The sequence below is a fragment of the Rhea americana genome, unplaced genomic scaffold (assembly GCF_003343005.1).
Source record: "Rhea americana isolate MKP2758 unplaced genomic scaffold, rheAme1 scaffold_85, whole genome shotgun sequence".
Classification (NCBI taxonomy): Eukaryota; Metazoa; Chordata; class Aves; order Rheiformes; family Rheidae; genus Rhea; species Rhea americana.
This window is the reverse complement of record NW_028187034.1, coordinates 2,506,607-2,534,212: the sequence shown is the minus strand read 5'-3', so window position 1 is coordinate 2,534,212 and position 27,606 is coordinate 2,506,607. Positions and strand designations below refer to the sequence as shown.

At 46.4% G+C, this 27,606-nt stretch overlaps 1 protein-coding gene across 1 annotated transcript; it reads left to right on the top strand.

Moving 5' to 3' along the window:
- Positions 1 to 279: 279 nt before the first annotated feature.
- Positions 280 to 20,229, top strand: CYTH4 (cytohesin 4). The gene is made up of 13 exons (XM_085323623.1): positions 280 to 382; positions 6,207 to 6,289; positions 8,593 to 8,693; positions 8,953 to 9,019; positions 11,326 to 11,444; positions 11,819 to 11,899; positions 12,340 to 12,452; positions 13,040 to 13,188; positions 15,104 to 15,215; positions 15,701 to 15,777; positions 16,142 to 16,213; positions 18,644 to 18,798; positions 19,122 to 20,229. Exons 1-13 carry the CDS (start codon positions 364 to 366, stop codon positions 19,192 to 19,194), a joined length of 1,221 nt encoding a protein of 406 aa, XP_085179749.1. The 5' UTR covers positions 280 to 363; the 3' UTR covers positions 19,195 to 20,229.
- The last annotated feature ends 7,377 nt before the right edge of the window (positions 20,230 to 27,606 follow it).

Below are 27,606 nucleotides of genomic sequence, written 5' to 3'. Positions count from 1 at the left end.
AAAATCCCTCACTGCCCATTTCAGTCCCCTCAAACACACACAGAGTCTGCCTCCTCTCAACAAAAATGCTGCTGGCAATGGAAATGCATTTGTGGGCTTGCATTTCAGAAGTAGTCAAAGAGCCTCTGTGAGATCCTAGCAGAATACACATAAAGTTTCTTTTACTGATGTTAGCTYGTACAATGTGCTGATGTGGTCGGCAGAACGAGGAGAGGAAGGCGGAGTCACAGGGCAACCCGCCCCCCTAATGCTGCTACGATTTTGGTCACTGGTTACAAGTCACTTCAGTTTTGTGCAGCATCTGAACGAGCAGAAGGCAAGGAGGAACAGTACCTGTGTGAAAAATACACTGGGCTCTTCAGGATGGACTTTTGTCCTGTGGGTAAGCCTTGACCATCTTTTGTCTTGTTTGTTGCTAAGGCTGTTCACTTGGTTTGATGGGGCATAGCACCCATGAAATCCCAGCAGCCAGAGCAGACACTCAGGCTGGTGGCAGAAGGAACCAGACAGTGGAGGATCCCTGGTGGTACAGCTAGTTGTTGTCACATGCAGTAAGCATGGTTTTCTTTTTACTTTTGTCCCCTGAGCAAGTGCCCTTTACATCAGGAGAAAATTTCCCACTGATCTGAATGGGCCTTTGCGTTAAAAGTCTCTGTGGCTGTGGTCCGCTGTGCTGGTGATTTTGAGCTGATCTGTGGAACTGACTTAGGGCTATCGGGGTATATGTGGCATGTGAGATGAGCTCCCACAAGCTTTGACTTCTCTTCATGCAACTCTGGCATGGTTTCCAAGCTCTTCAGTGACGTTTCCCTACAGCCCCAAGAGCTGTTTTGCCCTTGCAGAACATCTTATGTAGTTGAGTTTCCCAGTTCCACAGGCTTACAAGGCTTTTGGTGGGGGCATCCTTTCTTGCTTATCCCCATGTTAAGGTAAATGACTATATTAGGGTTCTAGCACTTCCAAGTGATCTGCAGGTGGGCCTGTGTGGTCCAAAAATAATCTCAAAAGGCAGATGTGGGTAGAGGAGATGAGCCACATCTGAGGAACTGAGAGAGATCTCAGTTTTTATTTCCTACTTTGGCAGGTGGTGGATAAAGTGTTTGGGATTCGGCAGATCAAGGGATACTACTGGACAGGCTGTTTCCAGCCTCTTTCTGGCTGGGGAAGCTTTATGCATGTGTATGTGTAAGGAAAGGCAATGGAAAGGGAAAGCAGAGAGGATACAGGCTGAAGAGGAGCAAAAAAGGGATCATTTTGCAAGGACGCTGAATCTCAATCTTAGCAGGCCTCTGTGACAGAGTGAGGGGAAAAAGCAGTACCCAATTTCAGCAACAGTTCTCCAGTTTTTAGCTTATATCTGGATAGCAAAGGAACAGGCCAAATCAAATCCCATACCCAGCTTGCCTGTCAAGGAAATTAGTGGGACTTGTGCGAGCTGAGCTCTTGTTAGAATGTGTCTATGTGTGTAGGTGAAGGTGGGTGTCTTCACCCTGGCATCTGGCCCTCGCTGCCTGAAAACAGCAGTAAAGAAAGTTGCTGCAGAACAAACCAAGGTGGGGATAAAGGAGGTATCTCATATTTCGCTATCAGTACACAGCTTATTTTAAGGTCTGTTTTCCACAGAAACTGTGGTTCTCAGAATGGTCTGACAGTCACTTGGTTGAATTATGTGTTACTGAGGTAATTATGTCTTAAAATTATGCACAGCAGTGGTGCAAAGGGATCTCACTAAGAGGCGATGTGAGTTTGCTCAGCTCTAGCTAGAGGCAGAGCCAAGAGACAGGCAATACCTGAAGAGATACACTGTTTTTGACCAATGTCTTTGTTCAAATCCCAATCTGTCACTTCACAGTCTCTTTGGGAAGTAGATTTGTTTGATGCTTCTCCACCTTAGGAGCCAAGACTCCCCACAAATGTAGGTTTCCAGTGGACTCTGGAGCCCTGGATGGGCTTCAAGTTGCTCAATTGTAGCATGATTCGTCTGAAGGACATGGATGTACATACTCCTTGTGCTTTTTCTGGAGTCCCTCTTACATAGAAAAGCAATGCCCCGCTCAGGTACCTGCCTACTCTGGCTGGGTGCAGTAGAGCCCTGTGTCTATGGTGAGGCCATGCAGTGAACTTCCTGTCTCAGCTGCCTTCAGGACCCTTGAGTGACTGCCTGGTAAGACCACAAAGCCAATGTGCCAAATCATTGAGCTGGGCATCAGGAGGTGAGGGAGCAAGCCCATACCTCTCTTTCACGTGCTAGGATGTGTGGGGTGGGAGCCCCAGGTTAAAGTGGCTGGAAACTGTCCTGAGTGCTGTAGGTTTTCATGTGGGATAAGGGGACTGATAGCCAACATAAGATCTTCTTCCTACCTTTCCCCACATAGCAGGAGAGAGCAATTTCTACCTGTGTGAGGTCCCTATTGAATTTCTTCTGGAACAAGCTGACAGAACTGTGGAATGGCTGCAGGAGATAAACAGATTGGGCTGGAGGAACTGAGTAGCTGGTAGGTCCTTGCCCTGGTAAGGGCTGGGTGGGTGGTCATCTGTGCTAAAGATGACACGGTCGTGTAGCCCAATTCAAAAGAGAGAAGGAATTTCAGGTGAAATTCTTCCATTACACAGCCTCAACCAGGCAGAAGGTGCCCAATAGGCTGCTCTGCATAAGGGTTGTCATGGCTCAAGGTGCCTAAAGTCTTTTGTGACCAAAATGGTAAATACTATTTACTGGCAAAAGGGCCAGCTGAACCTCTGCTGTCATACTGCAGGTGTGCACATGGATGCACATGGATGGTCTATAACAGTGCTGCAGACAGTAATTCTTGATAACCCTCCACTGCTGCTTCCACAGTCCATCCTTCCAGTTGTTCTGTGAGTACTGCCCACTTACTTCTATACTCTAAAAGCTACTTTCTCATTTGTATACTTTTGCTTGGAATTGAAGGCCTCACTTTGCACCTTGATAGCTCTGTGCAGTCCACTGCAATAGGAAATGAGCCCAGTACCTCCATTACTCTTGGCTGACCACATGAGCACCCAGACTTTTGGGTAATTCCAGTCTGCTCTCCAGATCAGGAGGCTGAAGGTATAAGTCACCACAATTGGAACTGAAGTCTCTGTTCTGTGTTGAGATCCAGTACTAAAAATACACAACTGGGTGATTCATGAGCAAGTGGTAGGTCTTTCTATCTGGGTCTGTCCTGAGAGGGGAAAAGCAATCTCCAGATCACATGTGAGTCCTACAAGTGTGGTGCTCACATGCTCTCCCTCCAGATTTTTCTCTGGAAATTAGGTTCCAAGCAGCTACAAGTCCACTTCAGAGGGTACTAGCCAGTATCACAACACACTACTTATGTGTTGTGTTCTTGAGAGTTGCTTGACTGTCAGCATTTTCCTGAAACCTGTGGGTGTTTTCATCGGGTGCTCTTCAGCAGTGGATGAAATTTCCCCCTGTGCAGAGAACCTTGACATGGGCTATGCACTGTGTGTGTCCTGATCTGACTGTAAAAGGAAGTGGAACTTGGTGGTATGGACAACTTTGATGGTGCTAAAACCCTGCCCCAGTCTCCCTGCACAGGGATGAATTCCCTCTGCCACTCCAAGAGTTTGGAGTGAATCACTGAGAATCTCCTTCTCCTGCTGACTCAGGTTGTTCTGAAAACGGAAAAGGAAGGAAAGGCAAAGCAGTCTGCTCCCATTACCTCATCTGCTGCTTGCCCAGCTGCCTCTGCAGCTTTCTGTGACTGTCTGTAGACGATTCCCCAAACAAGACTTCTGTGTTCACTTCCCCTAATTGTAGACCCCAAGGCGTGCAATAACACTGACAAATAGCCTCAATATATCCTGGAGCAAAGCATCAGSCCTTCTGTTAGAGAAGCAGAGTAACATACAAGAACTGACCTCCGAGTTATTTTTCAAGGCAACAARGCACTTAAGCTGTTTAGGCCACTTATAAAACCTTACAAGGATTCTGAACCTTTGGGTACCTAAATTGCTTTAAAAGTTTGGTCCATGCATTATTCTTCCTTCCTACTTCACCCTTTCTGTTTTTTTTTTATCCTTTGATTCCCTCCCTTTCTCTGAAATACTGACATGCTTTGTCTCCCCCACCCTTCCAATACCTTCCTCATTCTGATAAGTTGGACAGGTAAATCACTTGGGGTTTTCAGATGTTCAGGAGGAAGCAGGACTGAGTTATTTACAGTCTCAGCAGGGGTCATGTGGGTGAGAAAATGTCCTCTGGGAGCCTCATGTCTCTTTGAGATGTCTGAGGCTGCTTCATTAGACACAGAGCAACTGAAGCAAAGCAACCAGCCATACCACTGACTTTGCTGATGGGGCAGGAGAATGGAAGATTCCTCAGGTGAGTCCTGCTGCAGTGCTTTTGTAGAAGCAAGTAGAGGCCAAGGAAATTTTAGTGATAATTTAACAGAGAATGACTCCAGTAATTCCACAATTAGTCCATAATTATTGGACCCCGGGGTGAGGGAGATAAAGCTGGGGAGACTGAGAGGCTGGCTTCATCTCCTTCCCCCTAGAACTGAGGGAGACATAAAAGTTAAGATGAAAGACCCAGATTTTCTTGAACACTGCTCACAGGCCAGGCTGACATTCAAGAGGAAGTCAGCAACCCGCCCAACAAGCAGCAAAGCCACTGCATGGATTTCATTTATTCATTTTTAATTTCTGGCCCACAGATTTGGCTGTTGCAAGCTACTGGATATCACAGATTTTCTTCCCCTCTTGACCAACTTCAGGAGCAGTTAGCTTCTTTCAGCTCTCCATGGGGGGTCCTTATAGAGCTGGGAGGGAATATAAGCCCTTCCCAGCCCAGATTTCCCAATGTCTACTTGCTCCATGCTTTCCCCTCAAAGGTGTGGAGCCTCTCTGGGGAATGCAGTGCTTGAAAACATATGTAGGAGTRTCGAGGAGAGGCTGCAGTCCAAGAAAGGTGCTAGCGCAGAGTTAGCACGTAGAAACCCATCCAGTCAGGACTGGGGAAAAGTTAGAATTAGGGAAGACAAATCTCTGAGATATTGTGGGTGTAGCAGGAAAGAAGCATATGGACTCCAAGATGACTGCCTTTGTCCCCTTTACTCTCATCTGTCATGACTGGCTCCTTCCCCTTCTCTCCCCACTCATATTTATAGCATTGTTTTGCATGTGAGATTCACACTAAGAAAATTTCCAAGGCAGCTGGTGCCACTTCCCCTTTTTTCGGGAAGATGGGAGGCCCAGGGGTTAGTTTATGAAACAGCAGAGCAGTGTATCCAATGGCCTGACCTGAGTTGCTGGGGGAACTTTGTCTTCCAGTGCATCAACGACTTTGTAAATTTTGCAGTGATCTCCCAGGAGCTCCTATACTCTCAGCCTTGTGTCAACCCCCTGTTTTTCCTGGGGCTCACCATCCATTTTGCTTTTCTGTGGCTGCAGCCTCTTCTTTCTCCTTGCAGAAGATGCTGTGCTCCAGCTGGATTATATTTAGTAGCACCGCTGTCATCACCCCAATTCTTCAAGGTCTTTTATGAATCATTCTGTGGTCTCCTTGGCTCTGCTGGTATATATTTGACTTCCTGTACATTACAAGGAAGCCTGCTCATATTTCTGTACTGTTTGTAGTCCACAGTGGGGGAGAAGAGCAGAACAACAGTCTCCCAGAGACACTCCTTCTTCAGCAGTGTTTTCATCCTCCCAGATCCTGCTCTCAGACTTGAAAAATCTGGATTCTCTCTCATAAGCCATTTCTGTCTCTAGCTGTGGTAGATGAAGTCAGTGGCTCTTCATGGGAGGTTCAGATTTAGATGGAGTATTTAGGTCACAGCTTTCCTGTGCCCCAGGTCTCGTATCTAAAGGTGACTGACATAAAAATCACTGAAGACCTTTCAGTGACATCTCTTCACAGTGCTAACAAAGAGTAAAATTGGTTGACTAGGAAGGGTAGGTGGCTGCAGGGGTAGATCAGAGGGCTATTAACAGAGAAGCTGTCAGCCAGGAGGGGCATGGTGGGCTGTGCTGCTGGCTTTGGACTGAAGATCATTTGCAAGACTAATCTGAGGTGTAGCAGCTGCAAAAGCAGGGGAGGCTTGAATATGGGTGTAAGAGGAACTGTGGCATGATCCTAGGAGAAGGAGAGGATGAGCACTGGGAGGCTGATGCAGCTTTGCCTGTGATGTGCTGGCCTCAGTACCATTCTCAAAGCTACTTGTTTGTTCTTCCAGAGTCATCTGACTTGAGTGAGGCTGAACAAGCTGAAATAGAGACAATCAGGCAGCATAGAGAGGAGCTTTTGGAGGACATTAAGGTAAGAATCATCTTGTTTCTCTTTCTGCTTAGCCTTCTTGAATATGCATTCACCAGAGAATCTCTTCACATAACTGTCCAGGTCAGAAGTGCTCCTGCACAGGTGATATTTGCTTTGGCATGATCCAATTTTACTTCTGAGGTTCAGGCAGCCCCAGCATGTGTGTCACCAGTGTTCACCCAATTTTTGGTACTCTCTGCTACAGGAGTCATCAACTACCATAATGGGGCATTTGAGAAAGGCTTCTCAACTCATTAGAAGGGATGAGTTAGGATTCCATACTTAGCATTAAGAAACCTTCACTAAGTCATACTGGCAGAGACCTGGCTCAGCATTTATGGTTATCTCTAATTACTCACTACCCGATAATAACATATAATTCCTAGTTACCTCCTGCATCCCTCCAAGTTTTTCAAAGTTTTATTTGCTTTGTGGACCTCTAACAAGTCCTCCATGACTCTTTAGAAAGGTGTAATGGCAGGACTTTCCACACAAGTTTCCAAGGTTGAACTTTTCTTTTTTCTTTGCTTTTAGCAGACCTGTGAATTTACTCTACCAACTCCCCAAAAGTCTGCAAGTGACATATTCAGAATTACTCAGTAATACCACATCACACTCATTCATGGTGCTGTGCAGTTTTTATTCTGTTTCTGGCTTCCAATTGAGAGAGCTTATTGAACTGAATCATTGGACTACACTGATTTTCTGACAGCATGAAYATGTTCAGATGCCTGGGGAATGGGTGCACTATTTCCTTTCATAGGATAGAACATTGAGCCAAATACCTATCACTTCTCAGGCTTCCAGACATAACATCTTTGCTGCAAAATCAGAATGATRTCTTATCCCTTCTTGCAAAATAGGCTGTGGTTGTTACCTATTCCATTTCCAGAGTGAAGAGTGGGCAGTGTAGAAAGCAGGATATGTGAATGGGAACAATACATGTTTTTACCCAATATGGCCAGAGAAAAGGTAGACACATATCCTAAACCTTAAAGCTATTGATCAGTGGGGTATCCATTGTTCAGTGGAGAAGGATGAGTTTAGATGAAAGGGTATCTAGCACTAATGAAATTTTCCCAGGGTGGATTTCTCCAAAGATCATCTAGCAATATCCTTTAACACAAAGACCTAGAAGGATGGCTTGGGGGAGAAAGGAAGGAGGGAGAGGAGGGAGGAGGATGGGTCTAAATTTGCTCGTTACACTGAAAAAAAGAGTAATGAGGAAAACAACAGAACTGCAATAATCATTTGTAATTTAGGAGCTAGGATCATGGCTTTGTTACATTCGTGCACCACCAAAACTTATTAAGGAACATCCCCAGTTCTGGCAGACTGATGAAGCAAGACAGAAGGAAAGCAGGAAGCAAAATCAAGGTTCAGGTGATCTTTTAAATGGTGGAATTCCAGAGAATTTCACAGTTCCTGTATTTGGGTGCATACTGTGGCTACGTCCTCACACTTTGTTGAGGCAATATCTGGGATGTAACATCCCTTCTTCTTATGACCATTCTGGTGTGCATGGAGAAGAATTTGAGTGATTCCTGCAACAGACCTGTGATGCACTCTGACTCCTGGACAATGAGGGGTCCAGAACTGCAGGATGGAAACAAGGAGATCATAGTGATATTGGTTTTCTTGGTAATCCAGAGAATTCAACCAGGAGGGTCGCAGTCTGTCATGGACTTAAAGGAAGCTGAATACTACAATTAACACTCAGAATCAGGCAGTAATTCCTTTCCTTTTCGTCCTTTTTTCTCCACTTAAAGGCAGATATACACTCACTGGTATTTGATTGATAGGACATTAAAAACTCAATTTTACAACTTGACCACTTCAAGACCATTTCAGACTGCCAGTTACTGGTTCCACTTCTGCTTTGCTGGATGTGTAACAGAGCTATGCAAAGTAAAAGTCGGAAGGAAATGGGCATGATAGAAGGAGTCTCACAACTCCTTTGAGGAGTTGAAATGACACTAGGCTGAGTTCTCTCATTTTTCCATGTTGTATTAGCATGACTTTCTAGCTCTGAATGACAACAGGCCTGAGAACACCTTTTTGATTTTCTCTCTCATTTCTTTCAGCTGGAATTTGTTTTGGATGGACAGGGTCACTTCAGAGCAGTACCCATTTCACAGAAAACCTTAGCTGGTATTTCATCCGTGGAGGATGCAACGAGTTTAACTGACCTGCTCTCTATCAGCAGGGCTTCTCCTATGGCTGAGGGGAGAAGTAAGACACGCTCTGTATGTGTCTCCTGCCTTTCCCTCCATCTCCTTCATCCCCTTGCTTTTTTCCTGCAGAAGCTGAAAGAAGAAATTGCTGAAGTGTTTGCAGAGATAGAGTGCTTCCAAAACACAGAGGAGGGGCGAGAGGCAGACCTTATCCACGGGGAACACACCAGGCAAGTGGGACACGATGGGTATCCCTTTGTTTACAAAGTCTCTCAYGGGTTGTTGAGTAACTAAGAGCACCAATGGAATCTGGTCACATCAAGAACAGGGAAATCAGGCCAGGAATGCCCTTCTCTCCTCTGAAATTTCTCTTTACCCTGGACAGTCAGACACCTGTCCTTGGGGTTCCTTGAGCTSTCTTGTAATTGTCCTAAGTGAAACATGTCCTTTTATTCTAAATCTGAGTTTCCTGCACCTTTGTGTCTGCAGCAAATTATCACAGAAGGATAAACTTCTGTCCCTGGGCCGGAAGAAGTTCAACATGGACCCTGCAAAGGTAGGGTTTGCTCATTCCAGCTGTGAAGGTAAAGCTGGGAAGAAGAGCTTCTRTTGGCTACTGGTCCACTTGCAGCTACCTATGCCAAAGGAGCTAGAGCAGGGGACCATGGGGCTCATTTCCTRCATCACTAAGACTGGTTAATAACATCCTCCTTCCTTTACCTGAATGAGATCTTCTTACAAGRTGAAGCTTTGTTGCCTCCCCCCATCATGTGTCATAGAGCATCCCATCAAGTGCAACCCAAAACTAAGGAGATAAAAAAAGAGGATAATTTAACTATGCCAATGTGTCAAGAGAAACAAATACACCTCAGCCTAGCCCTTCTTGCATACATGAGGCTGAAAACTGCCCACAGTATGGAGGAGGAGAATGAGATAAGGGGAAGGTGAAAAGTTCTGAGAGTGTGTCAGGTTCCTCAGCTCATTCCTCAACAGAAGAGGCGAACCTGTCACTGCTGTTTYGGAGGCAAGTGGTACTGCTTGGGCTGTGGAGCGAATCTAGGCTTTCCACTTCCTGGGACTCTGACCAGTAGCCTCCAGACTCTACAGCCTTCAGTGCTCTGCAGAAGGCTCTAAAATCAGCAGTAGAGAAGATGTGAGAAAGACAGTTATATCTTCCTTCTTCTTCACTGGTGCACCATCTTTCTGAACTCTGTGAGGAAAACCACAAGCTGAAATTGAACAACTGCTCATCATCAGCTAACCACAGCTAGTGTCTTGAAGGCTGCGGCTCTGAGTAACAACTTTTTATGTTTCCTCCCCTGCCTCACTGAGACCCTTAAGCTTCCTGCCCCAGTGTCCTCATTGCAGCTAGAAGGCATGACAGTCCACTGGCTAGCCCTCTGCCAGTGCGAGCCATCTTAGAGCACCCACATCAGTATTTACAGCCCACATGAGAACTGGCTTACTTTTTGTCTCAAAGTCAGAGCTTGATTTGAGGCCCCAGTGGCATCTCTCTCTCTGTGGCACAGTGCAATGCTGTGCAGAAATACCTGAACTAATTTTGACCCCAAAACAGTCTAGCTTTTTTAGCTCAATGCTGATCTGCCTGGCTGGGATGTCATATTAAGTGCCTATATTGTTTTTGGTTTAGAATAAATCCAGTCAAATCTCTGTTTCTTGGTTCACTTTGTGCTACTTGCCATAGCYTAAGAGGTGTTGATGCAAAGAACTTTATTTGTCCCTCCCTATTAAGGTTCCATTTAATCCCTGTAGTGCTGTTAGTTTAAACGAGTTCTTACCCCCAAGAGCACAGGCCAGGTTCCTGAGGTGAGGGGAGATAAGGATTAGAAATAAGGCTGAATAAAACCTTTTGGGAGAACCACTCTTTTTCTGGAAAGTAGAGCTGCACTGCAATGTTCTGCAAAATTACATTGATCTTACTGAAATTTCATCTAGGGGAAAAGAAAGAAAAGTACTGTGGAAAAATCCCCTGAACATTTCGATTTCTTCTCTTGAAAGTGCTTTTCTTTGGGGCATTTTAGAAATATGATTTTTTGTATATTACATGCCAAAGTGAATTGATTTGGTTGAAGTAGAACAGTCTGATGGGTCCAATACAATTTTCATTCTTTCATTGCATTTCATACGAAGAATTGCAATGTGTTCTGGAGATTTACAGTGATTTTAAATATTATTATGAATTTGAATAAAATCTCAGCTTTCCTTGATTTTGACAATCAGGAAATTCTCTCTAAAATAGAATGCTGGCTATTTGTGCAGTACAACTCAGATTTTCTGTATTCCTTGAAAAGTGTCTTTACTTGGTGGGGAAGATGGAGCTGAACAGATTGCAGACTTTTCTGTTCTGTGGCTTAGAAAAGTTTAGGGAAAAAAAATAAATAATCTCAAGCCAATTTTTTGTTTGAGCGCATTTTTTGATTATATCATTTTATTTTTTTAGAACTATTTTTCTGTAAATCTGTAAAAAATACATTTGGGAACAAAACATAAACATTTTGATTAAAAATGTTAAAATAAACTATTTTGACTTTGCCTTAAATMTACCTGCCTTTCTGTTTTTTTTAACCTACACAGAATTTTTTGTTTGAGTTCCCAGCTCAGTGAAACATGTTTATAAAAGTCTAGAGAGGAACTGGGAGTGGGACTGACTCACAGCAGGTAGATGACAAGGGAAGGAATAAGGTGGGAATATGGTCATGTGCTCCCATGGAGGGACAGGGAATTTACTGAGAAGGCAACACCGTCAAAGCCAAGGAAGCCTGATATCAGAATGTTTGGGTTATGCTTTCTCACTAGCTCCAAGAACTGTCTTTTTTCGCTGTCTTGCTTCTCATCCCACAGGGGGTCCAGTACCTCATAGAGCACCAGCTGTTGTCTTCAGACCCTCAGGAGATCGCCAGATTCCTCTATAAGGGTGAAGGCCTGAACAAGACAGCCATTGGGGATTATCTGGGTGGGAGGTGAGCAACAYAGGCAAGCTGAGGATGTCCTTTGGAAGCTCTGTCCTGCCTGGCCCCTCTCAGCTACCATTTTAGATGAGTAGTCAGGTGCCAAATTTGAATGTGGCCTCAAACTGCAGTGGACTGGGTGGCCACATGCACTTGGAGTATCCCTGTGAGTGTGGCTAGAGCTAGGCCCATGGGCTGCCTCTCCTGCCATCTGTAACACGGTCAGTCTTCCTAGATAAATAGTGGCACTCATGTTGCTTGGCTTCTCATGTGGCAGAGGGGAAGGGGGGGCAAGATGGAGCCAGGTGCATGTCACCATGCCAAGTGGCATCTGAACTCAGCAGGGTCAAAGTCTCCTCTCACTTTTCCTYCCTGTTCTTTCCCAGGGATCCCACAAACCTTCAGATTCTCCAAGCCTTTGTGGTGTGTCACCAGTTTGCCAACCTCAACCTGGTCCAGGCACTGAGGTGAGTGCGCGAGTGTTGCAAGGAGTGGGTGGAACAGAGTCCACTTCAGCCACTGGTTCCACTGGGAGGGTTGTGAGACCTCACTGGGCTTCCCCAGAGTGAGACTCTAGGCCTGTCTGGGCAGCATGTCCTGTTGCTCTGTGAGACGTGTTGACATGTTTTCATGGGAAATCTCCTTCCAAGGCACATCATTAGGGAACAGGACCTATGATTTGCAGCATTTTTAGTTCTGCTACCTCCTATTGTGATGTTTGAGGCTGTTAAGCCCAGGTAATTTCTAGAGAGAGGAGCTACTCCTGCTTCATACAGGCAAGCTGTATTATCTTCTCCATGTGGAAGGATGACTCCCTTTGTTTTTGTAGTGTCCCAAGGGCTGAGGGAAAGGATAAACATCTCTTGSATACAGTCTGAGTAAGTCTCTGGCATGGTATTCCCAACAGACAGTTCCTGTGGAGCTTCCGGCTGCCTGGAGAGGCACAGAAGATTGACCGGATGATGGAGGCTTTTGCCAACTGGTACTGCAAGTGTAACCCAGGAGTATTCCAGTCCACAGGTAGTTATGAGGAGAAGGTGGCCTGTGAAGCCGAACTCCACTGTTTACTGGGGAGAGGAGCTTTCTTTTCCCAGTCACAGAAAAACAGAGGGCATCACTTGGGAGTATGGTTGTTGCTCTTTGTATTCTCTTCTATTAAGTCAAAGGAGTCAGTGCAATTCCTGTGAAGGTTTTCAGTAGACTGAGGGTCTCCAATCCTGCCTCCGTTATTATGTTCCAACCCATCACAGAAGGTAATAGACTTGAGAAGTGCTCCAAACCCCATGTCACCCCTCATTACTGTGGAACAGAATACCCTACCAGCACTAGCACTGACAGATGCTGACTTGTAGAAATGCATCTGCTGGCACAGTCATTACATGACCAGAGCTTGTCCCATCAGGGAACTGCCTCATCATAGCAGAGCAACTGTCATCTAGCCCTGTCTGTCTCTCATATTCCTAGCAAAGGGGACATCTCCCATTCCTCCTACAGCTGAGGGGGCAAGGCTGTTCTGTGACTGAAACCCAGGCCACCTATTAGGATATAGACAGATTTGCTCTCTAAAACAACACTCTGCCCATGCTGGGTTTTTTCCTCCTTTGCAGATACCTGCTATATACTTTCCTTCTCTATTATTATGCTTAACACCAGCCTGCACAACCCCAATGTGAAAGACAAACCTCCCTTTGAGAGGTTTGTATCCATCAACAGAGGCATTGACAATGGAGGTGACCTGCCGGAAGAACTCTTAAGGGTAAGAAGGGCTCTGGCCTCCCATTTTCTCTTCAGTTCCTATTTCCTCTGTGGCTTGGGGTTCACTTAACACCAAAGGTCCATCATTACCAGTGATCACAGATCTGCTGGTCTTTTCCCATGCAAGGGGAAGGGCTGCTCCAGGAAAGAAAACAATATGTGCAAAAGCAGAGCTGGAAGATATAGAAAGTAGTTAGGACAGGGGCAGCACATGCATAGGTGAAGACATAGAACCGGAGAGATGAGCCTTGAGATGTGCAGGCAATGGCAGTGTGGGTGAAAGCAAAATTGCGTGTGTGAGTGTGTCTGTGTGAGAAGAACATATACTGTCACTGTATGAAAGAAGAGTTACTGAAATATAGAAATACAAAGTCAGAATGTGTGTTTGAGAATATACACAAAATACAGGTAGAGAATAGACRGATGCCCTTGGGGGTGTGATGTAAAGACAACCTGCAAAAGCAGTCTATGAGCAGACTGGAGAGTGCAACAAAACATGTGTGGGAGGTGGCTGAGGGCTGGGCTGTGGGCGTCTGTATGTTGTGTAGGTGTGAGGCAGGTTTCCAAGCTGGTCAGTGAGTGCTGTGAGTTTCAAAGAGAGACTAACATCCTGGAGCCCTAAATCTGAATGAATTTTTCCAACGGGTCTATGTGAATTCGGTATCTAGCCCTTTTGGAGCTGGCTGGGCACCTGGCTCTTTTGGCCAGCTTTGTCCTAGCATACGAGGCAAGGACTGTTTTTTCTGGGGTTCAGGGGGGCATATCACTGTGGCCCAGATTATTAATTCCTTTCTCTTGTTCCTATCTAAATGTCCCAGCTGACTCCAGTGTTCATGTAAGTCTAGACACCAGAGCCAGGACATGTCTCTATATGAACAGAAGTCCCAGAAGAGTGTCAAGGTCTCTTCCAGCATCTCTCAGCAGGTCCATTGTGTCTCTGATCTCAAAGGACGAAGATACAGAAGTGGAGACAGAGGCAGGAGAAGTAGTGATTAGCAGACCTGGAGCAACCATTATCCCAAGGGGTTAGCAGTCAGGGTACCCTGCCCTCTGAGGCAAGGTAGAAGTGGGCAGCCTGCCTGGCTGTGCCTAGTCTCATCCAACATGTCTGTGGGCAATAACTTGTGCCTTGTGTCAAAGAGGCTGCTAGCACCTTGCACTTGGGTTTCTTGAGCAGCATCCACTCAGGTTAAAGGCTTTAGATTCTTCTCCATTGTGTCATTTTTTCTACACAATTTAAGGGAAGTTGCAGGTGCCTGTACTTCTAATTCTATTCATGACTTGGGGCTTGGCAATAAATGATGACAAATGTCAATGATGCAAATGACATCTTTGTATCACTTTAAAGCTAGCAACCTGCCTCACTGCCACKCTGCTGTTATAAATGTCATACATTGTGTTCCTCTGTGCAAATGCCTCTGTTCTGTGAAACGTGTCACCTTGTGGACCTGTGTGGAGGTCTGCGCATGTATGTTCCCGACTGAGTATCTGGTTATTGGATGGCACTCAGAGCCCAGAGACAGGGCTGCAGTCTCTGTCACCTTCTTCCTCCCCTGCCCACTTCCTTAGTACTACCCACAGTGGCACTTCTGTGACATGCTGGGTTCAGGCACTGCAGCCTCTCTTGATGTGGGCATGCACTTATGTGCCTATGGATTTCCAAAATGGGCCTGTTTCTACAAAAGGTGCAGAAAAAAAGATGGCTGCTCAGTTTGAGATGTGGGGTGTACACAGGGCTGCTGTATGCCCAGTGCTCACTACTCACTCCTCTCCCCATTCGCCTTCCTGCTCCCATGGAAACAGAGTGATGAACTGGATGGACGCAGGTTGTATACAAGCTTTGCTAGAAAGATGTCTTCTTTTCTCTTTCTGTGTCCCCTCTCCTCCTCCCCCCCAAAAAACCCACTTTGGGGCAGAGTCTGTTTGAAAGCATAAAGAATGAGCCATTCTCCATACCAGAAGATGATGGGAACGATCTCACACATACCTTCTTCAACCCTAGTCGTGAGGGCTGGCTCCTGAAACTAGGTAAGTGGAAGGATTCCCACAACTCACCTGAATCCCCTCCCTGAATGCACCTCCTCCTCGCCTCCCCCTTCTCCCCCGGGCCTTGCTTCCCATCGCAAATATTCCGCAAGAAATCCCAAACCCAACCAGGCAGCAGTATTTCCACCTTCCTGCCTTCCTTCCTGTTGGCTGCAATGGGGTGAGGCTGACACCTGCTGTTGAAACCAAGCACTTGCTCTCTCCTGCCAGCCCAATCCTGTACAGTCTGTTTGCTCCTAAGAGGACCCAGAAGTATATCCCTCACATCTCCCCATTCCTAGCCCCATCAGAGCGTGACTGGGTCTTTCTGTGTGTGTCCCACATGTGGCATCAAATCAGTGGTGAGCACTGCAGTTGTCTCCTCGGGACTGATCTATTGGGAGGGCTGAGAGAGTGTGCATTTGTGGAGCAGGGGAGAAGGATGGCAGCATGTGGGACTAATGGCTTTTGAACCTCACTGCCTTTAGGAGGACGTGTGAAAACCTGGAAACGCCGTTGGTTCATTCTGACCGATAACTGCCTGTATTACTTCGAATATACCACAGTAAGGGCTTAAGTCCAGGTTGGGAAACTGCATCCTAAGTGGTTAAAAACCTTTGAGGGGACTGGGAGGTGCAGCAGGCATGGGGCAATTCTTCCTTTCAACCCTACATTCCCAGCCTGGGTTCAGACCTCATTTCTCTCCCATGCTAGCTCCAGTGCTGACAGTGATGGAAGTTGCCACTAAAGGTTTTGCTGTGATTTATCATTATCTAAGCTCCCCAATGTATAAATGCAGGGRGTCTTCTCAGGCACACACAGCTCTTGTACCCCCAAACCACGTGTGTCTGGAAAAACAGAGAAGTTGTAAATCATGTCATAGGTGTGGGGAGCATGTTGGGTGTTAATTTGTGTTTCCTTGTTTTTAGGACAAAGAACCACTCGGCATTATCCCACTGGAGAACCTATCAGTCCGGAAGGTGGATGATCCCAAAAAGCCAGTAAGGCTCCATTGTTTGGTACTTTGATCAAAGAGACCAAAGCAGTCTCTCAGTGGAGTCAGTAGGAAGAGAGAGAACTCTCTGGCCTCTACCCTCTTGCCTTCACTCTACAGACTTCTGTTGGGCAAGACCTCTGGCCCTACACTGCCTTGGATGATACAGCACACCTGCACACACACAGCCACACGCAGCCCTATTACGGGACATTGTCCTGTGATATTCTTAACGTTCTGCTTTAGAGCTGAGGAGAGGCATTGGGGCAGTAGTTCAAGGAAAAGCATCACCTCTTTTTCTTCAAGGCACAACCTCTGCCAAAAAGTGCTTCCCATCCCCCCTGCCTGTACTATTAAGGCTGGTGGGGAGCACTCACCAGCTCTAAGGTAGCAGGTAGGAGGATAAGGGCAGTTTCTCAAGCCTGTTCTTTCCATGCTTCTCAAAGGGAAGGTACCATTCCAAACTGTACTGTCCTCCCTCTGAACATGATTGTATTTTACTGGGGATGAACTGGTGTGAAATTAGAGCCATTTCCAGTTTTGTGCAGTTCCTCAGTGGCAGCCATTTTGCTCTCTCCCTTGGCTGGCTGCACTGTGTGTGTAGGGAAGCAGAGATGAGTGCACAGAACTGACTTTTACATACTGCTCTAGGAGATATGGTTTTGATTTCCCTCACCATGACTCTCCGTAGTGAGTTACAGCATGTGTAGACCATACAGCACTGTGGTGTTAGGAAATTTCCCTGGGAAGTGGCACTCTCTCTCTGTGCATTTCCTATGGATATTCACTCTTCCAATGTGGCATGGACCTAGAAGACTTGCTTTCCTGTCTGTGTGCTGTCAGGCAGCAGAGAGGATGCTGCATTACATGAAAGGGGAAAGGTTCTTTATGTATGGAGCAGGGTGATTAGTCCCACAAGGTGTTCTCGTGGGAGCCTTCTCTGATAGCATGACTGGCTGGGGAGATGAGGGAAGAGCAGTGGACATTGTGTACCTTGACTTCAGCAAGGCTTTCAACACTGTCTCCCCTAACATCCTCCTAGAGAAGCTCAGGAAGTGCAGGTTAGATGAGTGGACTGTGAGGTGGATTGAGAACTGGCTGAAAGGCAGAGCTCAGAGAGTTGTCATAAGTGGCATAGAGTCTAGTTGGAGGCCTGTGGCTAGTGGAATTCCCCAGGGCTCAGTACTGGGTCCCATCCTGTTCAACTTACTCATCAATGACGTGGATGAAAGGACAGAGTGCCTCCTCAGCAAGTGTGCTGATGATACCAAGCTGGGAGGAGCGGCTGATACCTGAGGGCTGTGCTGCCATTCAGAGAGACCTCAACAGGCTGGACAGCTGGGTGGAGAGRAATCTCATGAGGTTCAACAAGGGCAAGTGCAGGGTCCTGCACATAGGGAGGAATAACCCCATGCACTAGTCCAGGCTGGGGGCTGACCTGCTGGAAAGCAGCTCTGCAGAGAAGGACCTGGGAGTGCTTGTGGACAGCAAATTAACTATGACGCAGCAATGTGCCCTTGTGGCCAAGAAGGCCAATGGTATCCTTGGATGCATTAGGAAGAGTGCTGCCAGCAGGTTGAGGGAGGTGATCCTCRAGCCCTCTACTCAGCCCTGGGGAGGCCTCATCTCGAGTACTGTGTCCAGTTCTGGGCTCCCCAGTACAAGAGAGACATGGAGCTACTGCAGAGAGTCCAGCGTAGGGCTACAAAGATGATCAGAGGGCTGGAGCATCTGCCCTATGAGGAACAGCGGTGAGAGCTGGGCCTGTTTAGCCTGGGAAAGAGAAGACTGAGGGGGGATCTTCTCAATGTCTGTAAGTACCTAAAGGGAGGACGGCAAGGGGATGGGGGGCAAACTCTTTTCAGTTGTGCCATGCAACAGGACTAGAGGCAATTGGCAAGAAATGAACCACAGGAAGTTCCACCTGAATATGAGGAGCAATTTCTTCCCTGTAAGAGTGACAGAGCACTGGAACAGGTTGCTCAGAGAGGTTGTGGAGTCTTCTTCTCTGGAGAGATTCAAAACCCACCTAGATGCACCCCTGTCTAACATGCTGTAGGTGACCCTGCTTGAGCAGGGAGTTTGGACTAGATGATCTCCAGAGGTCCCTTCCAACCTTACCATTCTGTGATTCTGTGATTCTCTGGTAACTGCTGATGCTCCATCTCTCCATAAAGCCTGTTTTAGTGTCTAGTCCTTCACAGGAGGGGTGTGTTTATCTAAGAGGGGTGGGCTGGAGATCTAATTTATAGGAAGATTCTTGGGGTGAGGGAGGTAAGACTTTGTTGTATTTCAAAGACAGAGAGCTCTCCTTCCCCTTGGAAGCCTTCTGATCCTGTCACCCATGGCTGGAAGCAGCAGTTCTTCCTTGCCTGTCCCTCCTTTCCGCTCCTCACCCCCACCCCCTTACTATTCTATTTTATTTCCTTCTTGACAGAATTGCTTCGAGCTCTTCAATCCCAACTGTAAGGGGCAGAAGATCAAAGCCTGCAAAACAGATGGGGATGGGAAGGTGGTTGAGGGCAAGCATCAATCCTACAAGATTTCAGCAGCCACACCAGCAGAACGTGATGAGTGGATTGAGGCAATACGGTGAGAAGACCAGAACTTGAAGGACTGGAGTTTTCTTTGTCCAGCCCTTGGGAATGCCAAGGAACACCCTTTGTCCAGCCAGGGAATGGAGCCTGGAAAAGGGAGTAGAAAGAAGTGTTCACAGCCTAGCAGCTATGGTACCCCTTTACTCCAAGGGGTTTCAAGGCCCCTTCTGGAGAATCTGTAGCCACAACTAAATTCTCTGCTATGGCTCTGCAGGTCTCCAGTTGTACTTTCTTGCGAGTGGTCTCTCTGTGCAGGATAGGTTGCCTCTGCTGTTCTCCAGCACTAAATCTCTTGCTCTCATGTTCTCCTATTACCAGGACCAGCATCACACAGGATCCTTTCTATGATCTTGTCTCAGCCCGTAAGAAGAAGATTGCCAACAAAAACTGAATCCTGACCGACAGGAACATGCAGTTGTTGAGCAGCTTTCTTCCCACGCTGGGCTCTACCAGTGAAGAAATTTGGGAGTATTGATGCACTCTACCTCCCACTTGGCAGGAAGATGATTGACAGAACAACTTGCCAGATATGTTTCTTCCCTTTCCAAACAGAAGGCAGAGGCACAGGGTGCATTCCAGTGAGGACTGTCAGAGCTGTAGGCATGGCTTCTCCCATGTCCTAACATACACTTGACTGCAAGATGACCTTTGGATTTTCCCATACAGCTATGAGGCATGCAGGACAGAATATGRAGAGAGACTAGAATGTCTCCAGAARGTCTCCATCCCCAGTCATCCTCTCTAGACATCAAACCAGGCCTGGATGTTGTTTTGTGAGGAACCGAGCAGATGCTTTCTGCACAGCCCAGCATGGTTCAGTCAATTGCAGAATAGAAAAGCCCCAGTAGTTTCTCTTCCATGAACAGATGGGCACTGATGTTGAAGGGATATTGGTATTTAAGAACCACAATGTGAAACTGGAGGCCAATGGAAGAYAAGAAGACCTCTGTTCATAAGAGACCTCCACCTCTAGCAACAACGAGGGATGCAATTCTGGGAGGTCTCTGTAGCTGAGGAAGTAAAAGATGTTGGAGGAAGCAATAAAGGGAAACTGTATGTAGAGAGTCTGTGGACCAGAGAAGCAGCTCTATGTCTTTGTCTCTATGTTTTGGAGCTCAGGGGCCAGCTCAGAGCTCCCTAGGAAAGAACACCAAACTCTAGCTTTCTTCCTGGCTCCCAAGCAAAGATTGCTTCCTTGCACTATTTAAGAGGGCTGGGCTCAGTGTCTGGCATAAACAGCGTGTGCGCGCGCACACACACGCACACACACACACACACACACATGCACGCGCGCATGCACACACACACATACACACACATGCACGTTCACATGCACACACACACACACACACACCCCATCTTCTTGTACTGTTTTCACCTGCAGCCTGTTTTCTTTTTCCTCTTGTTTAAAGAAAGGATGATCTTTTAAGTGGTAAAAGCAGAGGATGTAAGAGAAGAGCATCATGTTTCTGTGCCTAGCAAAGCTGCCTGAGCACTACTACAGCTCTGCACTGCGCCCAGATGCAGGCAAGCTGAAGGCATGGCACAAGTAGGCAGCTGTTTGATGGTGTGGGAGGGGGGCATAGTTAATGAGCAGGTGGAAAAGTACAGGGAACTGATACTGTGCGAATGGGGAACAGCCTAGGGGCATGTACTAGAGAATTGCTATACACAACTGCATGGGCAGGCTTTGGGTTAAAGGGCTTAATAAACCATTGCTATCTGATCTGATGCCTTTCAGGCCTCTTCTAGAAACTCCGGATGCCATTCTAGTCTCTGCTTTTTTTCTTCCTGCAGGGGGCTCTATTTACCAGGAAATCTGCAGCAGGGCCAGCAGAGCCTGATTATTCATTTTAGTTATTTTTGTCCAAGCCACCGGAATGTTGAATTAATTTCAAGAGGCAAGGAGTGTATCTCAGAGCYGAAGCACGCGCTTACCCCAGAGAAGGAACGTGAAGGTTTTCTTCTGCTCAAGCCTGCAAACTGTCTGCAGCATTGAATCTCCTTGTAACCGATGTGATAGGGAGTGAGTTTTCTGCTCAGTGCTCTGAGGCACATGTGCTCATGTAGGCATGCACCCTTGCTTTGAGTTCAATACATGGGGGAGGAGGGGTCATGTCCACAGGTGGAGGAAGAAGTCAGGATCTGGCCCTTCACCTTGGCAACTTCTCCAATATATATAAGAAATATAAACAGGCACTTGACAGGGCTGGTAAAAGATGCGCCAGAGCCTATGATCTGGGTGAGAAATACCTATTCTAGTGCCTTACAGGCTCAGGCTCAGAGTGCCAAAAGCCATCAAAATGTAGCCTGGAGTATCTCTTCTACCCACAGTCTGGTCTGAGGTGAGAGAACCCAGGCTAATCTCTTCCCAGAGTTTACCTGGATTATTCCTTTTAGAGCAGGCTCTATCCAGGTTCTTCCCAGTCCCTTCTCAGGCAGAATCTTTGCAAATCTCTTCAGGCTGCCTATGTCCCTTTTCTTCCCTTCCTCCCCCCCCCAGATACCCACATACTCTAAAGCAGAATTATTCCTAGCAGGAGGTGAAACAAAACAGTGCAAGGAGACAAGCAATTGTTCATTTCCATCTATCAAACTAACTGAAAGAGACAGGTAGAGATGAACCAGGTTTCCTCTCTCCTAGCAGCTGAAGCAGGGAAAGAGACAAGTTTGAGTTTTCATTTCCTTTCCTTGGCTTCAGCACAGAAGATTCTTCTCCTTATCCTTTGCTGCACCACTTCTCAATCTCCCCAGYACCATGAACACAATGGCACCTGATGTGGCCCATCAGCAGCACAACACAACATGTGCACTTTCTGAGTGCAGTCCCTGACCACATGACCATTGAACAACATGTGGATGTATGAGAAGGGAGCAAAATGATAAAAACTGTCCAGAGTGTCTCAGACTAGGTCTATAAAACTTGTACACATGCTCATATCAATGTGTTTGACAGGCATGCTTGCAGCCCTCACAAACTTATGACAGGAATAACTCACGTAACTATAATGGCACCAAGCAAAATGTTCACAATCATGTTTCCTTTGCTGAGGGCAGCTGCAGTAGCATGCATGCAAATGCATACRCAAATACACACACACACATACACACAGCCCTTCATGTACTAAATTTGACAGATTGTTCTCTGGTATGGATGTGTTCTTTCTCCTCATAGGCAGCATGGGTCACACGTGGTCACACGAAGACTGATATTTATTCTCTGCCCACCCAAGAGCTCCTGCACACAACCAGTAATTTGTTTTTATAGTAAATGTCCATCTATTTTCATTGAAGGGCTGGGAGAATGCCACAGAACTGTGGAACACATCACATCATTGCATTCCCTTTCTCCCATCCCCTGTTTATCAGCTCCTTTTTGGAAAGTTAATACCTTTTAAAAAGGCTTACTTGAAATTAGTTGCAAATGACAGGGATGGAAGAGCTGGGAGGACAGCCAGCAGTCTCACTTAGGTGTTTAGCAGAGAGTAGAGAAAGACTTTGGGAGGTAGAGGGGAAGGACAACGTAAGAGACAGACCAGACTGAATTCAGGGTTCACAGCTGATCAAAGGGCATGAGCTAAACTTGTCTCTATCCAAAATGTGAATGACAGCTCCCAATAGCTGTCTGCAAGGAAGCTCCTGAGCAAATAGATGTCTATGGGAAGGCAAGTCTCTTCTGAGTGAGTTGGCCAGTGGTTGTGGTCAGTGGCAGGGTGAGAGTGCCCATTTGACACAACTGCTGTGCCTGGCTGGCCTGAAGCTGCTCAGCTGTGTGTTGTACTCCCTTTAGTACAAGGGGAGAAGCAAACAGCTCTTTTCTGCCACCTCAAGTGGGGTTTTTGCAAAAGGAGTGGCAGACTTTCAACTCTCTCTGTGACTGTTGTGTTATATGAGCCTCTACACTTCACCCCTCCACAGCAGTGGAAGAACTGTGACCAAGAGGGATTAATAGCTTGTGTCTTCATGAAATCCAGAAGAAAAGAAGGCTGTTACAAGGGACTCAGAGGGATGGGAGCCAGACTTCATACTGTCTGGAGTCTGTCCTTTAAAGGGAGAGAAGCACAGCCTGGATGTATTTCAGCTGGTTTGAATGGTGCAGTCMGCTTTTTGGAGGCTAAAGGAGCAGTTCTTCCCATGTCCCATCATTATGGTCAGTGGCTAGACAGCAACTAGCTACCAGAGAGTGGGGGGCCCTTAGCTACACTTCTTCCCTCCTAGGATTTTCTTTAAATATATTTCATACAGAAAATGCAGAGCACACAGCTAAAGGGCAGGATGGCTCTCAAAGGCACCATGACCTCACTGCTTGCCTTGTTCTGGCTCACTTCTGCTGTCTGCAACCTGACAGAGGGCCAGTCTGGGGGGCTGGACAAAGCCCAGGCAGATCAGGGTCGAGGGCTGCACAGGATTTCCAGGGGTATCACTGCTATCACATATCCAGTGGCTCTGCTTTAAGTGTCTGTGACAGAGACGTGCTGCAGTTTCATTTYGCCATGCCGTTTCCAATCCTGCTGCCTCCCTGTGATGAAGATGAATGTGACTTGTCCCAGGCTATTGCACTCTTGGGTGTGTAAGCCTGCACACAGATTATATTTTGTTCCTGAAGATTGATGCTTTCAGGTTAACTGCAGGGAGGCATGTATGGTAGGACAGAGGGGATTTCAGGGAAGGGTCAGGGAGGCTGGAAGAAGCTGAGTTCTGTGTGGAGAAGTTCTGCTTTATGGAGTTTATGCTTGTGGGAAGAAAGCCCTGTACCTGGGCAGAGTTGAGGAAGGACTATGGAGAGTGTTTTAAGGAACATTATGAGGTGAAGCATTTAACAGTCCTCTCTTCCTTCTGAGGGACTAGTCTGACCTAAAGATACCCACATGGAAGAGACTTGTTCTGTTGCTCCTTTCCCTGTGGAGGGTAGAAGCAAGATTCTTGGTGCTGGCTGAAGAGGTGGTGATTTGGAAAGCAATATCGTATTATTTCTATGAATATTTATTGCTCAGTGACAGTGAAACTATCTGTCTGGAATTATATTCACAGCTAAACCAGAGCTTCATCTGTGGTTTACTGACCCCCTCTCTGAAGTGGTATCACTGAAACAAAAGGCCCCAAAAGTACAACCATCCCATTACACATAGGGGGCACAGGAACTAATGGAAAATTTTATTCAAACCTTTTCGGGGAGGGGGAAACTAAATATTTAAAATGGACTAACTGGGATACACCTTAATGTAGTTTGGTATATTAACAAACTTAACCCATGACTGAGTTTGAGCTTGTAGGGCTTTTTCATGCTCTTTCATTTATCTTCTTTGCAACAGGGGAGAGGAAATTAAAGGGTGAGAATTACAAACTCTTTCAACTGTTTTGAAAAGTCAAGTAATAATCCAGGGGGAAGGAGTAGAGTTTAGGGATGGTTTCAGGCTTGAAATTTACCCCTTCTCCCAATCTGGCATAAAGTGTAAGAAAACTGGTATTTTGTTTCCTCAAGAAATATCACTTTTTGGACTTATTGTCATCCTAATGCTTCTCAACTTTGTCCATAYTTATGCTTCTTTCCAGAACCTTCCCATTTTCTCTTTTTCCCTCGCCTAATCCTTTCACCTCACATCTCTCTCTGGCTTTTCTTTCTCACAGTCGCTCCTGCCCACTGTGTTTTCCCCCTTCAGCTCAATTCTCTCTATAAATTTGCTACTGTCCTCTCACCTTCACCAAAGCTTCCTCTGTCTTTCTCCTGGTAAGCAATACTGCTTTTCTAGCTCTCTCTGCTCTTCAGGGATACTCTGCTCTGGGAGCCCACGGTCTGCCTTGGCAGAGCTCTGGGAAACCCCTCTATTATCAGTGCAAAGTGAGTAGCTAAACCTGAGCCAGTCTTTCCAGCTCCTTCTGATCACCTGCAGCTTGAATTTGTGCTGGAGGCTCTGCCAACAGCCTGTTATTACCTAAATAAAAACATACACAGTCCTCCCTGAGAAGGAAGAGACACAGATAATAGTGATTTGTCTGTTTCCTGCTGCTTTTTGACTGGGAAAAACACCCTAAATCCTAGCAGGGCTTCCAGGACTAGCCCTCAGTGGAGAGAAGCGGACAGAAAGCTCTGCACAATAAAGGCCACATTTTCACCTTCCTTTTGGGTGGAATTTTGTAATTTCAGTGGGAAGTTAAGGAAGGCTCTTTAAACTTGCRCCATAAATATTTCCTTCTTCCCATGCCACTGTGCTTGGCCTGAGCCCGTACAGGTCTGGAAAAATACAAAAATGGGAACCAGATACAAAAATAGACCCAGAATAAATAGCAAGACATCAGGGAAGGGAAGAGAAGGTAGAACTGGTAAGCCTGAAATCATTGTCAGAGCTCTGTTCTGCAAGAGTCCGACACTATTTTTCTATGTTGTAGACTTTGACTTTCCCCGTCAGCTCTACCACTCTGCTATGGAGTTGTGGTTTCAGTATCCAGGAGCTAATGTACTGCCTGGCTTTCTCTCCAGGGGTGTTCAGCAGAAGACAGTGTGGCTCATGTACAAAGAGGCCACAGGGACTTCAGGAAAGGCAGTGAAAAGGGAAGGGGGGAACAAGCAGCTCAGTCATGTGCTGGGGGCATATGGGCACTYGACAGTTCCAGCTGGCCCTAAATCCCTGATATATGCAGCTTGACCCGGCATGGCCTGGTCCACACAGARTGCTGCCTCTTTTCTGAAGCAATTAAAATTCTTTAATGGTACACAATATGCAAATTCACACATACACATTCATTTTCGATCACAGCACTGGCTTATACCCTTATTTACCACTTATTTACCAAGTGCTTATTTACCACTTGACCACATCTCTTCTGAACCCAAGCTAAACTAAAATATCACTGACTTCCTCAAGCATAAAACTGGACTTAAACAAAAAAAATACAAAATTGTAAAAAAAATGAAATGCTTCTGGACTTTCTATTGGCCTCATGTCTGAACATTCAAAATGTCCAAAGAACATTTGGTTATATTTTGAAGCTCTCCCTCTGGATAAGAGAAAGCAACTTACTTCCCTCCTTCCTTTTTTTTGTTTGGTAGGAGAGTTAAAATTATCATTTGATCCCTTAATACAAGGTGCTGGGGCTTTAAGAAAAATATTAAGTATCATGATGCTCAGGACAAAATGGCAAGAATCTACATAACTTCCCTGCACTCTTCCATCAGCCACCTCTACTCCTGCTGTAAGGCATGCTCTTATACACATCCTCTCCCAAATACTTGCTCTCCTGTGTCCCTCAGCACATGCCCAAACCATAACTCTGTACCACATGCAGCCCTCAGTCCTTTGTGATCACACACAGATTCTTCTTTTTTAAGAAGGCCACTGTTTAAAGTGTGGCTCCACAGGGCAAGATGCAGGGCCTTTTCCTAGCTTTACCACACACTCTCCCAATGATGCATTCTCATRCTTGTTTCCCAGATTCATCAAGGAAGAGAATGTACCATGAACCTTTTAGGAAAATAAGCACTTATACAGCCTTACATGGAAATACTCAGCGTGCTGCTAAAAGATCCTAAATCATTCAGTCCAATTAGGAGAAAGTAAGCCTATCACTTCCATGTCAAATCTCTCTACTTGCACACCCCTCAACTCACCYTCCTCCTGGAAGACCTCCGGCTCCATAGCTATGGGATACTACCTACCTACACCATTACACTCTGAGCACTGTGTCTTCCAGAACTAGGCTGTTGGCTTGAGTGGCCAACATCAAGAGCTGTAGGCAAAACCATGGGGTTCTGGTAACACCAGCAATACCCTTGAGGCTTTGCTCTGGAGGAGAGAGGGAGAGGAATAAGAAAGCCTTTGTCCTCTAGACAGGTTTGGGACTTGCTGCATGTTTTCTCTTCTCTCCCAAAAGCAGGCAGGCTGCTCCTCTGAGCTGGGAATTGCTAAGAGATCAAAAACCTGTTAGTATGAATTCAGAGATACCTGGCAAGGACAGCCGAAGCAACAAGGGTTCAGTGTGTTAAACTCACCATAGTAAAACCATAATAGGATTTTGCATGCTGCTGCGACCAGAATATCCAAACAAGCTTACCAGGTATACTCTCAATACTTTCTTCCTGATACTATTCATCTCCCTGCACCTACAGTATGTGCCCTAGTCCTAAGGTTTTGGAAGAATGTCTGTCTCTACAGGGAGAAGGGGGCATTTTCCCCTTCAGGCCAACCCAGGACCTATAGGTATGTTTACTTCTTCCTCTGTTCCTTTAGGAATATGATTAAGTATCATTTATAGGTGGGAATATGTTGGTGGTGAAGGTGAGAGGGAAGAATTGTGAGAGATRGTGAAGGAGGAAAGGGACAGCAGGATAAGGAGACCCTTGATTCTAACCCTAGCTAAATTAGGCTCTTTGTGGGACCCTCCCACRTTAACTAGCAACCTCCTGCCCATTCTGCTCGTTCCTCTGAGCCCAGAGACTGCTCGTGTGCCAAGAAGGAAGGCACAGCTGGCCTCCCCTTACTAGGGAGTGAAGAAACCTGAGCTCCTCCATCTCTGCTGGGAACTGGGGAGTGAAAAGAGAACCTTCTCCCCAACATACACTCTCTCTGCCCAGCAGCATGTTCAGCAAGAGCTTCCTRCAGGATTTCCTCTACCATCACTATAGCCCCTTACCTTGCCCTTCTCACTTTCCCCTGTTTCTGCACTAGTCCTTCTCACTCAGCAGATGATGTGGTGCAGCTGCAAGATAGAGGGGTAAGTGCCCCTCAGTGCTGCAGAAGCTTGTCATCTGTGGTGATCAATTTACAGGGAACTGGTGAAGGTTTCTGACTGTACCAGGCAGCTCCTT